This window comes from Archocentrus centrarchus, chromosome 13 (genome assembly GCF_007364275.1).
Source record: "Archocentrus centrarchus isolate MPI-CPG fArcCen1 chromosome 13, fArcCen1, whole genome shotgun sequence".
Classification (NCBI taxonomy): Eukaryota; Metazoa; Chordata; class Actinopteri; order Cichliformes; family Cichlidae; genus Archocentrus; species Archocentrus centrarchus.
Genome location: NC_044358.1, coordinates 27,185,816 through 27,200,804, shown reverse-complemented (window position 1 = coordinate 27,200,804; position 14,989 = coordinate 27,185,816). Strand labels below are relative to the sequence as shown.

At 42.0% G+C, this 14,989-nt stretch overlaps 3 protein-coding genes across 4 annotated transcripts in view; 1 reads left to right on the top strand and 2 right to left on the bottom strand.

The window, feature by feature from the left end:
- Positions 1-1,497, bottom strand: part of cbl (Cbl proto-oncogene, E3 ubiquitin protein ligase) — a 36,200-nt gene extending 34,703 nt beyond the window's left edge. The window contains exon 1 of the mRNA XM_030743694.1: positions 1,324-1,497. Coding sequence (XP_030599554.1) covers positions 1,324-1,470 — 147 coding nt within the window. The 5' untranslated portion in view covers positions 1,471-1,497. The remainder of the gene's footprint in view (positions 1-1,323) is intronic.
- On the top strand, positions 724-8,698 carry drc12 (dynein regulatory complex subunit 12 homolog). Of its 2 annotated transcripts, none has more exons than XM_030743696.1 (8): positions 724-764; positions 2,546-2,709; positions 2,787-2,855; positions 3,326-3,445; positions 3,655-3,747; positions 3,847-3,977; positions 6,094-6,245; positions 8,467-8,698. In XM_030743696.1, the coding sequence occupies exons 1-7, from the start codon at positions 730-732 to the stop codon at positions 6,220-6,222; spliced, it is 741 nt and encodes a 246-aa protein (XP_030599556.1). In that variant the 5' UTR covers positions 724-729; the 3' UTR covers positions 6,223-6,245; positions 8,467-8,698. The 2 variants fall into 2 exon arrangements, with proteins under 2 accessions (XP_030599556.1, XP_030599557.1); XM_030743697.1 differs by lacking the exon at positions 724-764 and adding an exon at positions 1,546-1,667 and having other exon boundaries at positions 1,823-2,709.
- A 4,350-nt stretch (positions 8,699-13,048) lies between these two features.
- The window catches only part of grik4 (glutamate receptor, ionotropic, kainate 4), a 252,268-nt gene continuing 250,327 nt past the window's right edge, over positions 13,049-14,989 (bottom strand). Inside the window, exon 20 of the mRNA XM_030744322.1 lies at positions 13,049-13,717. Coding sequence (XP_030600182.1) covers positions 13,328-13,717 — 390 coding nt within the window. The 3' untranslated portion in view covers positions 13,049-13,327. The remainder of the gene's footprint in view (positions 13,718-14,989) is intronic.

The following is a 14,989-nucleotide window of genomic DNA, read 5'->3' as shown; positions in this document are numbered from 1 at the left end:
AGGTACAGCAAGTAACAGGAAAATTAGTCTCATGGTTCTGATTAAAAATTTAACCAAGTTCTCTGCGGGAGGCGCTTTCAAGGAGAAACTGCGTTACAAGTACGCAGGTTTTGGTCAGTGGTATGAGTTGGCTTGTGGGTTTTACTTTAGAATGCTATAAATATTTCTGCTGCTATTTTATGCAGTCTTGTGGAGTAAAAACACTTTTCAGTCGTATAGCTTTTTCAAAGGTAAGACCGTTCTTTCTCACCTGGCTGTTTCTCTTCTACTCAACTGTTTTTAAATGAAGCCACATTAACATGATAAAATAAATAAATAAATACTCCCTTCTGTAAACTGCAAGAGTCAAACTGATAGGTCAGATAAACTTTGCAGCCTCTTCCTTCTTTCTCGTTTGGTCTGCACTTATGGGTGTGAAAACAAGAGGGAAACTTGCCACACAAGTGTTGAACATTCACCGAGAACAATTAAATAATAATAAAGGCTGACATTTCAGTGCCACTTGCTTTATTTTTTTTAAATCCTAAATGAGGCCCGAGGGAGTGAAATACATTTAAATGTGGCTCCTTATAGCAGCTTTGCAAATGTAAGAGTTTATAGCTAAGCCCTCGAGCTGGAAGTTAAGAAACAAAAAAAAAAAAAAAAAAAAAAAAAGCCGTGTGTGAATCTCACAGGAAACTGGGGGTCAAACTGTTGCAGTTTTTTCTCCCCGAGAAGTAAAGCTGTGAGATGACTCTCCCCTGTTTAAGAGCACAGCTGGATACGTAAAATGCATACTTTTCTGTTTTCTAAATAATTTGTTGCAATTTCCAAGGGCTGACAGGCAGCTGACTGTGTAAATTTTTCATAAACGAGGTACATAAGACACTGTTGCAGTGCTGGCAGCCCTTGCGATTTCAATTTCCTGCCACAGAGTCTTTAAATTCAGCTCTTATGTGGCTTATTTTAAGAAAACTACCTTCTTAGTTAATGGTATTTAACCGTGGTCAAACAATGTGACGCTATGCACCGCGGTTTAACAACGATAACCTAGTTATCTGAAAGTGTTAACAACCTTAGCAAGTTTTAAAGTAAGCCTTTCTATGCTAGTTCATATTAAACAGCTTTGAAAGCGGCGTGCAACATGATGAACAAGAGTTTAGATTAGCAGATGAGCTAAAGTTAGCTAACCATGTCCTGTGCCAGCCTGTTAGCTAACTTAGCAACAACAGACCTGCAGCAGGCGAAGATTAGCTAGCTTATCGCAAGTTAGCTGCGGTTAGCTAGCAATCGCCCTAGGCACCCGACGCGTAAGCAAACGTTAACGCCTTAACGCTTACAAACCTTGTCCATGAGTTTCCAGCATTTCTCCACCGTCTTTTTGTCCACGGCCCCGGGCTGGTGATGGGAGTGGAGGTGGTGATGGTGTGGTTGGAAGGCATCCTTCATCATTCCGATGATCCCCCCGCCTTTCTTCAGGTTCCCAGCCATGTTCGGGAACGGCTAGGGTCGGCCAGAGCGGCAGACGGGCGAGGCGAGGCAGGGCAGGGGTCAGGGGGACCGAACCGCCGCCTGGAATTAGCTGGACCGGGCGATGGTGATCCGGTACCCCCTGCGAGGACAGCGCCCGAGCGGCGAATCCGAGCCAGGGTCCGACGGGGGTAAAAGGAGGAAGGGATGACTATTGGGTAAAGGATCCCATCAGTAAACATAACATCATTATTTGGCAGATAAATGTCCAGACTCTGGATAAAACAAGCCCAACGGTCACTCACACCCTGCACAAGTCCCTCTGTGCTGCAGCTAACAGGCTGCGTTGCTCAGCCTCTCTCTCTCTCTGCAGGGACCCACGCAGGCTAATTAACGGGAGCACCAGACCTGGCTCTGCTCGCCCTCAGCTGGAGGACAATGGCAAGCGTTTCTCTGCCGGGCTCGAGTGTGTCCTTTCCTCTCTTCAAGCCGCGATGTCGTTCCTCTCTTTTGTCAGCAGCAGCAGCAGCAGCAGCAGCTCTTTTTGCCTGTGCTGTGTCTTGAGGGGAAGTTCAGAGGCTGTGTGACACTGTCAGCACTCCTCTGTGGGCTGCGAGGCTGACGACATAGAGTACTCGCCGACAACCGAGGAGAGGAAGTGGAGTTTAAAACTGCGAAAGCCTCACGGTCATAGACGGGAACAAGGGTGAATAAATAATTGTGGCATTTAAACATTGCCCAGCATTTTCTGTTTCCCCCCTGTGACGTGTGACGCGGCCCTTTCCTTTCCTGTACGTCCCCTTCCGTCCCCCCCCCCCCCCCCGCTACTGCCCAAACCCTAAACTCCCCGCCTTCTCTAAGGCGCGTTCACGAACCATGAATGTAGCCGAGCACGCGCCTCTGTCTGTACAGCATTCATAAAACCTCCGAGAGATGCTGAATGCATCCCTCAATTCTCCCAGCTCAGGCCTCAATCACCCCTGGCAACAAAGGACGCGTAACCTGGCCCTGTGTACGTTCCCTAGTCAAGTCTGTGAGTGGCTGATGTAAAAGTCACTCAACTATCAATTAAACCAGGCACTTTGTTTTATGGCAGCTCACTCAGCAACCAGTGCACAGCAACAAAGACCCACCACCATACAGTTAGTGTAGGCCCTCTGTGTGTGAGTGTGTGTTGGTTGAACAGGCTGCCTCACATCGAGCACAGCATGGCCCCGAAGAAGAAGACAAAAAAGACTGCAGAGAAAATTCCAGAAAAAAGTAATCTGAAATCCTTTTTTTCCCCCTCTGTGATTGCACATCGTGCATTACTTACACATATTTCTGTTTTGTTACAGGTGAAAATGAATTGGAAGAAAAGTACAGGCACAGTATTCTGGATATAGCCATTCTGCAGGATCACATTGGTAAGCCTTGAGGTTTTAGTCATTTATAAATAATGTGGAATAAAAAAAAAAATACATAAAGGGTCAAACTGAACATGTCTCTTAGCAGATCCATTCTTTGTCATGTCTGTGCTTTTTAAGTGGCAGGTGTTCCATCTTCTTGGGTTGTGAAAATTTTAAGTGATTTATTTGATCATCAATCTTTTAGCCCATAAAAAAATAAAAAAAATAGTGAAAATATGTATGATGTGGCTTTTTTAAACTGCTAAAAGCAATACACATGTTATATTGTGTATGTTATAAAGCAATACACAAGCTCACATGTTAGAGCTTGACTGCATATTTGGGCATCTTTTAGGGATAATTTTGTTTGCATCAATGCAATCTTTGACAAGAGGGTTATTTCCATTTTTCCATATCGAAAAAACCCCCAAAAAACTCCCCCTGGTTTGTATACTCATGCGTGCACGTGCTTGTGTGATTTACTGCAGCCTTACAGTGTGAGGCAGTAAGAAAGGTCCAGTCTGACAGAGCTGACCTAAGGAGACATGTGAGGGGCATGGAACAGAAGCTGCAGCACGAGAGACAAGACCACAGGGACATCTACTGGGGTGCGTACACGAATCCAAAATTAGTCTATCTTTTAATAACCTGAGCAAGGTGTGGATCCCTTTGGGAGTGAGGACAAGGGGCGTGTTTGCCAAGGTTAGGCTCATTTTTGAGGAACAAAAAGTCTAATTAGCTGGCTGCTTAAGCTGATTGCTGCATTAGCCTTACAAAGCAGTGAGGTCTGACATAGTTGACGCAAATGTCATTCTAGACCTCAGTCGCCAGTACAAAACCATGCAGACCAAACTGACCAACAAGGTGAAGAAGCTGGAACAGGAACTCAGCCAGCTGAAGGAAGACCTTGGTATGGTGTATCTACAGTATATCTAAAGTATGTAATCAAACAGATTGATCCATATAAGAGTCTGCTGAAAGGGTGTCTACTTTGTATGTATTTGTATAGTTTTGTCTCAGGAGGAACTGAGCAAAGAGAAAAGGGAGCGTAAGCAAGTGGAGCAGGAGAAGGATGCTGTCATAGCAAACCTTCAACACAAGCTGGACAACATGGAATCAGACTATCAGAAGGTCCTTCATGTGAGTTTCAACAGAAGCCAATTCAAGCTAATGCAATTAAGAAAGCGCTAATGTAACAAAATTATGCATTTGAAAACTTACATGTACACAAAAGCCTATTAGAGGGAACCTTTGGCACAATGTGGGGCAGCTTGGTCCTGTACAGGCAGTTAGACCAACCCTCAGTGAACTCAATCTCTGTTTTCATTCAAAATCATTCAGTCATGGGAAGGCACAGGCAAATTCTACTTATTGGTCAGGTCTGTGGCTGATGTGTGACTCTTGAAAGAGCCGTGTGCTGCTTGCTTTGACTGCTCTGAGCAGATAATTCATTCTAAAATCATACTAAACTAAGCTGACACCAGCAGTGTCAATATAAGATGACTTTGTGTCAACCTTTTATATGATTATAGCATCTTAAAAGGGAATTGTAAGATTTATATTGAGAATGGTGAAAACTGTTGTATTTTATGCCAAAAATACTACAAAAATACTATAAAGCTAGATACAGTACATGGTATATGTGTGGTTTAACATGGGCAATTTGGCTTTTTGTTAAGCAAAACCTCAGTCACGCAGAAAAATAGCTACATAGTGTAAGTGATGCAGTATTATACTCCAGTACTCACAGAAATGTTCGTTTTTTCTCACTCTGGGTTTTAAAGTCACAGTTTGGTTTAATGACTACACAATACTGCACACACCACCATCGCTTTCAACAGCATTCTGCATGAAACTCAGAAGCCAGAGAGTTTCCTGAGCCTTTGTCAAAAGCATGTATTTAGATCATCAAACACATTTTAATATCAGACAACGATAAACCAGGTAAATAAAAATGCAGTTTTTAAATGATGGTTTCATTTATTAAGGGAAAACAGCTATCCAAACCTACCTGGCCTTATGTGAAAAAGTAGTTGCCCCCTAAACCTAAAAAGCTAACGGTGTTCTTTTTATGAAATGCTCAACTTTTGTCTCATCAGTCCACAGAATATTTTCCCAAAAGTCTTTGGGATCGTCAAGATGTTTTTTGGCAAATGTGAGACAAGCCTTTGTGTTGTTTTTGGTCAGCAGTGGTTTTCTCCTTGGAACTCTCCCATGGATGCCATTTTTGCTCAGTCTCTTTTTTACTGTTGAATCATGAACTCTGACCTTAACCGAGGGAAGTGAGGCCTGCAGTTCTTTAGATGTCATTCTGGGTTCTTTTGTGACCTCCTGGATTTGTCATCTATGCACTCTTGGAGTAATTTTGGTAGGTTGGACACTACTGGGAAGGTTTACCACTTTTCCAAGTTTTCTCCATTTGTGAATAATGGCTCTCACCGTGGTTCACTGAAGTCCCAAAGCCTTAGAAATTACTTTATGACCCAGACTGATGGATGTCACTGACTTTGTTTCTCATCTGTTCTTGAGTTTCTTTAGATCATGGCATGATGTGTTGCTTTTTGAGATAGCCTACTTTACTTTGTCAGACAGGTTCTATTTAAGTACTTCAGCAGGTCTGGCAGTAATCAGGCCTGGGTGTGGCTGGTAAAACTGAACTCAACTATTCACTCAAGTCTAATATTAAAATTTGTTTGATGATTTGAAAATGACAAATATGAGAAAAACATAAGTAAGGCAAATACTTTTGTAGATGATGCAAAAATGAAGAACGGGGAGATCTTTTATTCTTGCTGTTTCCTGCATTACACTCCAGTTTATATGTCCACAGTAATGGCAGACACTATATGCTGTTAGAAAGACTTGAAGGTTGCAAAGCTGGATTTTCCATTAAGATGTAATGGATGAGGAATGGGGTCATTGTTGACCTTTTTAGGTACCGCCCGAGTCTGGCTGGCAGGCTACAGACAGTACATGCAAATTTTCAGTGCTCAGATCTTCAAAGGTAAGTGGTCAAGCTTAGAGCCCTGTTAGGGGGCTCAGCCTCTGATCGCAAAGATAGGATTTTAATATCTAATTAACATTATTCCTCTCTTCCCGAGTATGACACAGAATCTAATTAAGCCTCCTTCAGCGCACTCCTGCAACTCATCAGCGATAAAGGTGGTTAAGGAGGGAGGGATATCAGGTTAGACAAGTCAGTGATTTAACAAAAAAATCTTAGCATACATTTTAATGCCGCCGATCCTTTCTGCAGGAGACTCTCGACAGCCTGAGTTCCCAGCTGTCTGTGGCTCGACAAGGTTGGGAAGACGAGAGCACAACCCTTCATCAAAAGTACAAGGAGCTGCTCTCTGAATTTGGCCTGAATGCACTTGACATTTAAAATACAGGATCCTGACATATACAGTAAGAGCTGTTATTGCCCGGTGAGATGTATTTGTTTAATGCTTTAGCTACAACTTGGCTCTATTTGATCTGTTAGAGCGCTGTGCTTGGCTCACCTGAAAGTGTATGGATATTATTACCATCAGAATACAAATAGGAAGCAGAGCAGCATGGAGTGTCTGTAATGCCATGTAGCACCCACTAGATGTAGCAAATGACTGCTCATGGTCAGAGAGATGGTGGCCAAGACAGTCAGTTGCTATTAGAGCTTCACAGTGTGTATTCTGTGTTTGATATGTATAAGTAAATTAGAAGTACAATAAGTATTTTTGCCCTGTTTATAAGAAAGTACAAAAACCAAAAAAGCTACATGAAAGCATTTGGGGGTTAATGCTAAGGTGGTGAAATTAATAAAGCTGGTGGAGAGAATACTGCGACTATCAAGATATTACATGTATGCATGTTAGCAGAGATGGCAGTCTAGATTCATTTCTCTGTGGCTGCCTTTGGAGTCCAAATATGGTAAAATACAAAAAGAAAAACAGATGAACCAAATATTTAAAGAAAACTACAAGCAATGTTGAGTATCAGGCAGATGAATACTAAGCAATAACAAGAGAAAGGCGAAAACGAAAAACAGTTAATAATGCAGGAAATATGATTTAGCTGTCCCGCATCAATAAAACCCGACTTCCCCTGCAGGGAGCAAGATAAACACATTTTACTATCAAGGCTGTCACTTGTGCATCCTTTTTCATGGACCAGCACAGTTTTTTTTAGTCTCTCATCTGTGGGGTAATGAATCATTTACTCAGAGATTAAGATAATTCTGTGCTCTGACGACCAATTAATACAAGACCTCAAGAGGCCTTTATCTGAAAACCAATATTTCCTCCTCAAATCACCAGGAGCTGTTGCCCCCAGAGGATATGTGTTTCAGTTTGTTTAGGGTTTAATGGGGTCAACTGCAGTCACCATGTAGTTAAAATGAGAACAGCATAGTGCACCTGTTAGTGGAACAGCAGAAAAATGATAAGCACAGAGTGCCTTATAGTGATTCCCATAATGGAAAAGTTATGTACCCCTCAGTAGTCAGTCTTGGAAGATGTACTTACCAAACACCAGAAAGTCAAATATATTTTAATCTCAAAAGTAAAACTATTTGTATTACATACAGTACTATGCAAAAGTCTTAAGCCACCCCCACTTCTTTATAAAAGCCGGGCTTTCTTGGAATTTTTTAAAGTGGTCTTGAACAATAGTTCTCCAGGTTTTCTGAAGGTCTTTCAAAGCTGTTCTTTGGAAATTGACTGCTTTTTCACTCATTTTTAGTCTGGTCCTTGTGCCTGACCATTTTCATCCACTTAACACTGACTTATGAATCATTCAAGCACTTTGTTACTAGCAGCCTGTCACAAGAACACAGAATTTGTTCCCATTTCTTTAGTTGAATCTCTGAAAAAGAAGCCAAAGATAGCACAGTCTGACAGGCATAAAATAGTGTTTTTGCACCAATAAGGTGATTTGGTGAGTGTCTACAGCCATCTGTAAAACATGGTGGAGGCTCTGTAATGGTTTGGGGCTGCATTTCAGCCAGTGGTATTGGAGGTCTTGTCAGAATGAATGGAATTATGAATGCTGAGGAGTACAGTAAGATTTTGATCCACCATGCAATACCATTTGGAAAGCATCTGGTTGGCAGCGGCTTCATTTTTCAGCACGAGAATGATCCAAAACACACTGCCAATGCAGTAAAAGCACACCTGGTTTTAAAAAACACGCAGTGGAACACTATCAGTCATTGACTGGCCTCCCCAGAGCCCGGACCTCAAAATTATTGGAGCAGTGTGGGATCATCTTGACAGAGATGGGAAGAAAAGGCAGCCGACCTCCAAAGAAGAGCTTTGAATGGCCTTCAGGAAGCCTGGAGAACTCTTCCTGAAGACTTCTTAAAGAAATGACAAGAAAGCTGCCTGAGAGAGTTCAGGCTGTGATGAAGAATAAAGGTGGTCATTTTATACAAACTGCTGTTGTTTGCATGTTTTGATAAATTGCTCCACATATTTCCCATTTTCCTAACAAAATATGAAGAAATGAGGTGTGGCTCAAGACTTTTGCACAGTACTGTAGCTATATGGTATATTTTGAGTTAAACGGATAAAGTAGTGTAAAGCAGTACATGAAACTGGACTAAAGTGCAATACTTTGATAAAATAATTCGTCGGTCTATCTTTCCCTGCAGGTTCGTCTTTTTCTACACAGCTACAAGCAGAACAAACATACTGGTTTGTCCTCCATGGACACGATTAATGAAGAGATTCTAATTTGAACTCTGCCATCGGAACATTCACTGAAAGACAAATGACGCTCTGTAAATGATGGAGCCATTATGGAAATTGACTGATATTTATCTCAGTCATTGAAACTTTCACCCAGGGTCAACAGAGACCAGCGACCTGGCCGACACTCAAAACAAATGACTTTTCTAACTCACTATTAGCAAAAATAAAAATCCCAGATGATGAAGTACCCATGTGACTTATTTCTGTAATAACAGCATGCTACTTCCATTTTTCTAAAAAGAGTGCTGTCGGCTACACTTCTACTTTGACTTCTGTATCTTGCCTTTGTCTAGTATCTGGGTAACAATACAACAAAATGTCAGGGCTGTGATTTCCTGTGTCGGCAAGTGCATGAGAGAAATCACATAGAAGAAAAAGAAAAAAACACCATGCACACTTACTCTAACCCACCCACCCACCCACTTGCTCACAAATAGATGATCAATGCCTCCTTTTCTGTGGGGCATCGATCAAGACAGGAATGAAAAGTGAGGGCACAAACACAAAGGAAATGAAGCTCCATTTTATTTCTCTGAAAGACAAACAATGTCAAGATGTTTTGGTCAATATGTTCAACAACTGTCAGCAAACAAAAGGCTGTATAACAGCCCCGACAACATCTCACCTTATAGAGAATTTCTGCACTCTGAATACCTTTTCTTTGAGCACAAAACAAGAAGCCTTTTGCAATTAATTTCCAGCAAACCAACAAGAAAGTGCTCACTAAAAAAAATGTGCACGGGCGTAGCAGTGAATTCAGTAGTTTCCACTGATAGCCTGCCACGTCTTTCCATTGATATCTGAAGATCCAGTGCTCATTAGTAGCTGCTATGAGGTGGATGCATACATTAAATGATGCTAACCTTGGGAAATCTGGAATCTGTGAGGAGAAAGCAAATGTTTCACAATGGGAATGCAGTCTTAGCAGCAGGAATGTAATGAAAAGATTCAGCGATTGGTATTAAAAGAGCAATAAAAATAAGACTGAATCCAGGGTTATGGGCAATATATATTTTTTTTAAATCTCAAAAAAATATGGGTATGTGAAACATCCCCCTAAAAACCCAAACAAACATAGAACAAGCTATTCTTCAAGCTTATGGGATGTGAGCTGTTAGTGTGGCAAAATGCACGTGACTCAGTCCACAATAATTCCTAAATCCTTGCACAACAACAATCAATTACAAGGAAACTGGTATTGCTATGTGCTACAGCTGGGTGAGCTTGAGGAGTGAAGTAGATTGTTCACACACCTCTGCAGGCACTCAGTGCTCATCATGTGCTCCATAAATCCAACAGCAGCGAGGCAGAGGGTGGGTAGAGATGCACTTAATTTATGAACCTGGAGCACCAGAGGTAAAAAGGAAAAAGCACGAGCGCGATGAAATAAAGTTGACACAGCTGTGACATACAGGTGGCGGCGAGTGTTTTGTGTGTCACGCTTTTATGCGCGCGCGTGCACGCTGTGTATCTGCACCGCGTTATGTAGGCTGGTGACGAACTGAAAAGAAAACTTGTCATCTCTAATGCTGCAGCGGGAAGATTGTGAGGCAGGCACTCGAGGAGGAGAGGAGAGGGAGATGCAGTCTGAATTCAAGTATAAATCAGACGCGGGGTGTTGTGTGGCGCTCAATCACTGTCCCGAGAAGACAGAAATATCCACTGAAAAATCACAGTGATAGATGGGCTACGAGTGAGTGGACGCTTATATAGCACATGAGCGAGCTGTTAAACTCATTAGCCTCTGTTAGACTGCCTACCCACACAAATTCTCAGCTGTTCAAAGGATTCACAAGTGAGCAGACGTTAATTTAGTTATGGGAGAGAAACGAGATGTGGGTGCATCAGATCCTTCTGGTTCACTCAACAGTTGTTATGTGTACTCATCCAGAAACCCATACATCCCCGTGCGTGTATGTCACAACAAAGCAGGTGCGCGCTTCTGCATATTTCTCCCAGCTGTATAATAAAACTTAAAAAACAAAGTGCACTCAGAAGCTATTTAGCATGACATATCTAAACAGCTCGGAAGGTCAAATATATCACAGGAAATAAAAAAAAGAAAAGGAAAAGCCAGAATCCCACAGAATGGAGGTTGTTTTAAGAAATGTATTTATAATGGAATAAAAATGTCAACATAAGAAAATAAAGCATATAAAACATAGCAGCCAAACCGAGCCATCTCTCTCAGTGGTCTCCCAGAGAAGGTCGCCCAGTGTTTCTGTGGGATTTGTTTTAATTCTTACTCTGCTGCTCTTCGTGCCTTCAAGGTAATTGGCAATCTCATTCCAACTACGCTTGATTTAGCACCCCCTGTAAATGTTTTCAGTGTTTAAGAAGTTAGCACTGAGAGCAGCCAGAGCCGTCAAACTCTCATGAGTTTCTTAGGGACATTCAGCAAATGGATAGAAATGCCTTTAATATATATATATAAAAAAAAAACAGTAATGAAAAGTGGGTCTTCTCTCTTTGCCATATAATTGGCCATTTGGCTTAAACCTGTTACTATAGAAAGAAATATAGAAAGCTTACATTAACTGTGTGAAGACCTTTTTTTTTTTTTTTTTTTTTTTTTTTTTTAATCATTATGCTCACAACTCGGAATGAGTCCGCACGATGTGTGTGTGTGTTTAAATGTTTCCATTAAATCACTGGCACACACCTAAGTGCACATCTATTAACATAATCAACACCAAATGAGTTTACTGCTGCAATAATAAAACACACATTACCGGGAACCTCGATTATATTGATGATTATACTGTAAATACGCACCTTCTGTGGGTCGATAACACAACAGTTTCTTACTGAAGGATTGGATGTGTTGGTGCATTGTATGTGTAGAGTTTGTTACTGTGAATATGAAATGGCAAAACAAATGAGAGAGTGAGCGTATCTCATACATGTCATTTCTGTACAGGAACACGGGCACCTTTAAACTGCAATGATAAAAGAGTGCATGCAGGAATTTCCAAGCATGAAAACCCGCAGGTGAGAAAAAAAAAAAAGATGAAGACAGAAAGTGTTCGTGGCTAATAAAAGAACAAGAGAAGCTGCAGCAGTACCTTCAAGCTGTGTTGAGTTGGCAGCCTGGTTCTGAGGGATGGTGATTGACAGAACCTGATGGGCAGATTTAAAATGATGGGCACATCAAAGATAAGCAAGAAGCGGAGCAGACAGCTGGATGACCGCTGATTCTCGTCGTGCAACAGTCAGGCTATCGTATAGAAACACCTTCAAGCCAGTCGGTACAGCAGGAAAATAAGTCGTGTGTCTGTGTAAGCTGAGCAGAAAGTGAGCAGATTTTCAGACTCCCGTTGCTGGTGGTTGATTCTTGTTACTTCACTTCTGCAGCTATGGCTGATACAAAGCAAATTGAGGTAACTAACTTTAATAACTCCAAATAGTGTAGTGACAGTGAAGGGGAAAATAAGTGACGGAATTTTAGCTCTTCCTGCATCACTTTGCATTAAATATCCACCACAGTTAAGCCTGGCTAATGTATTCTAAGTTTGGTTTGGGGTTTTTGCAAAAATTATAGTATCAAAATGTCAGAGTGCATCTAGGCTCCAAGCAGTGTGTGTAAAACATCACTTTCAATAAAAGTTTAACTGCGCTGACATTTAAAAGAACTCAAGCCAACTGCTGATATAAAAATCCCTTTACTCTGCCGGGGACTTTGTTTTTGGTTGGTTCTCATATATGCTGGGTTTGACGCACATACTGATTATGTGAGCTGGAAAAAAATGACATCTTATATCTTACAATCTGACCAAGAGACCATAAAGGGGACTGATGCAAGGACCATAAATGTGTCAAATATGGAGGACAGATGGAGGAGAAAGTAATGTCAGGACACAGAGGAGGGATGACATAACTGGATGTCTCTGTGCAGGTCTGTTTGGATGCGTAGACATCGTGTTTTCAAGCAGGTATTCAAAAGAGAAAATCATTCTTTTAGTTCACTTGACTACCCTGGAACCACTTCAGAATGACTCATTCAGTGAGCACTGGCCAACACCTCTGGACATGCATCAGTGTCTTTCAGAGATCCCAACAGTTAAAACATTTTTAATAGAATATCACTACTATAAAAGGAGTCTTTGTGTCCGTATGTCTGTCTTTTTTGTTTTCTATGTTCAGATGAGTTTGCTGTCTTCTCAAGGCTGTGGTGCTTTCTTCAGCCACAAGATAATACTTATGGTTTTTGGCACTTTCAAAATAAAAAGAATTTGAAGGTTGACCTTGCATTAGTCTGTTCATCTCTGCAGCTCTTCAGAGGCAATATACGTTCCTAGAGTAACTCGTCAGATAAAAATGGACCTTGTTTAAAGTTTTGTTTTTTTTTAACAATAGAATAACAATATTCATTACTGATAATCCAACAGAGGACAGAAATAATTTAAAAAGGAAAGAAAAGAAACAGCACAATGATAAATGACTGAAAATACTGCATAGTACAAATGCCCCGTAGCTGTTTTTGTCTGTCCTGTTTTACACGGTACAGAGGGCCGGCAGGGACAGACCACAACGAGACAGACTCATCAGTTTTTCCTATGACCAAGGAAAAAGTTTGCCCAAGGAGATTCGAAAAACTCACTGCTGGCTGTTGCCTCAGGGGTAAAAGAAAGTCCACAGCATTGTCCTGTCCTTTAAGAATAAGCTCCGGATGGCAGAATCAAAATGCCACGTGATCTTTGATCCCTGGAAAGAAAGAGAGGTGGCTGCTGGGAAAGGCAGTCCTGCTGGAATTGTGGGGTGTTATTCAGGTTCACTGCTATTTGTGGTCTTGTCCCACTCTATGCTCTCCTCACTGTGAGTGGGAGACGGGAGGGCCCCTGTGGCCCCTGTAGGGCGCATCCGCAGTCCTTGGAAGCGTCTGCACTCGGGGCAAATGCGGATGTGGCTGCAACCTCTCGCAACCAGGGCAGCCTCCTGCGCCAGTCTGTGGGAAAGGGGCTCGGGCATTCCGGTGCCCCCACACAGTTTGCCATTGCTGAGGCTGACGGCGGCAGCTCGCGCCCGACGTTCTTCCAGAGGTAAGGGCCGTGGCCGTAGCATCGACGCCGCCCGCCGGCGCCTCGCCTGCAGGCTCTCACGACACAGAACAATCCCCTGGAGCTCCCGCAGCATCTCCTCACACACTGACTGCTGCAAGCACACACACAGGAAGAAAAAAAAGATAGGGCAGAGGGGGATAAGAGAGGGAGAGAAAGAGAGAGAGGCCAGACAACTCACTGACTGACGGACTTGATCAGGACGGACGGAGTGACATCACAGACACATAACAAATACATTTCACGGTTATGTTCATAATCAATAAACAGCATGGACAACAGAGAAATGGCTGGTGTAGACCGAACAACCAGCAGTGCAAACAGCAACACATGTAATACACATGGGATGTTAAATTTACTTTTCACATACACACATGTAGCAGACGCATTTTATCTCTGGGACTGGTGATCGAGTGATCCGCTGGGTATGTACAAGGATATAAACTCAAAGAATTACAGTCACAGGCATAATACTGCAGCTCAAGTGCAAGACGGGAGAAGCTCATCATCAATCCACACAAGCTGCACATGAACACTGTACAGATGCACACGGGAGTAAGTCCAAATGCACAAATATGAACAATATATACAGACAAACACACACACACACACACACACACACATACACACAGGGTTCACAAGTTAGAGTGAGACAACAATCTGTGCTGCTCCAAAAGAAGAACTCACATGAGTAGGTTTTTGACTTTCTGAATGTTTATTGAGTTAAAATCACAGTGCCAAATAGTATTCAAGTATCTGTTAAAGTAATCACATCAGAAATAATGATATTACTGCATGCACATTTTTCTCTGATTCCTCAAGTCATCTTTTGTGGTTATCAGCAAACTTCCCTCATGAATATCACAGGAGAGCTGCTTCACGATCACTAAACTGGTCTCTGGTGTGAGGGGGGAAAAGAGAAAAAAAGCTCCAAACAGCAGAACATCTGGACGCTGATAACACTCATGCTGGCTTACTAGTCCTCACTCCAGATGAAGCTACATTGAAATTATATTACAATACCACACATTTTCAGCATGACTTTCAGCACTTCAAACTTTTCACCAGTGAAAAATATGTCTAAATTCCTTCTAAGCTAAGTAGAAATCATTAAAAAAAACAATCTTTTTTTTTTTAAGTAGCAGCTTCAGAGGTTACGATCGCTGTCCACTCTGAGACACTAGGTGACATAATGCAGGTCTTTCTTCAGCCTCAGGGGACGGCTGATGTGCTGATGCAGTTTTAAATATTTGCGTTATTGGCTGGTGATTGTGTTTAACATGAAACACAACTTTCAAGTCAGAGCGTGGCACTTTTAAGGGCTCACCGTGTCACATCAGCATGCGCTCACATGTCCTTTCACATC

Bases quoted from the DNA above. Each gene is read 5' to 3' on its own strand.
- drc12 (XM_030743696.1), top strand. From the start codon at position 730: ATGACTCTCCCCTGTTTAAGAGCACAGCTGGATAC. The intron at 765-2,545 runs GTAAAATGCATA...GTTTTATGGCAG, and splicing joins TTAAGAGCACAGCTGGATAC to CTCACTCAGCAACCAGTGCA. The intron at 3,446-3,654 runs GTGCGTACACGA...ATGTCATTCTAG, and splicing joins CCACAGGGACATCTACTGGG to ACCTCAGTCGCCAGTACAAA.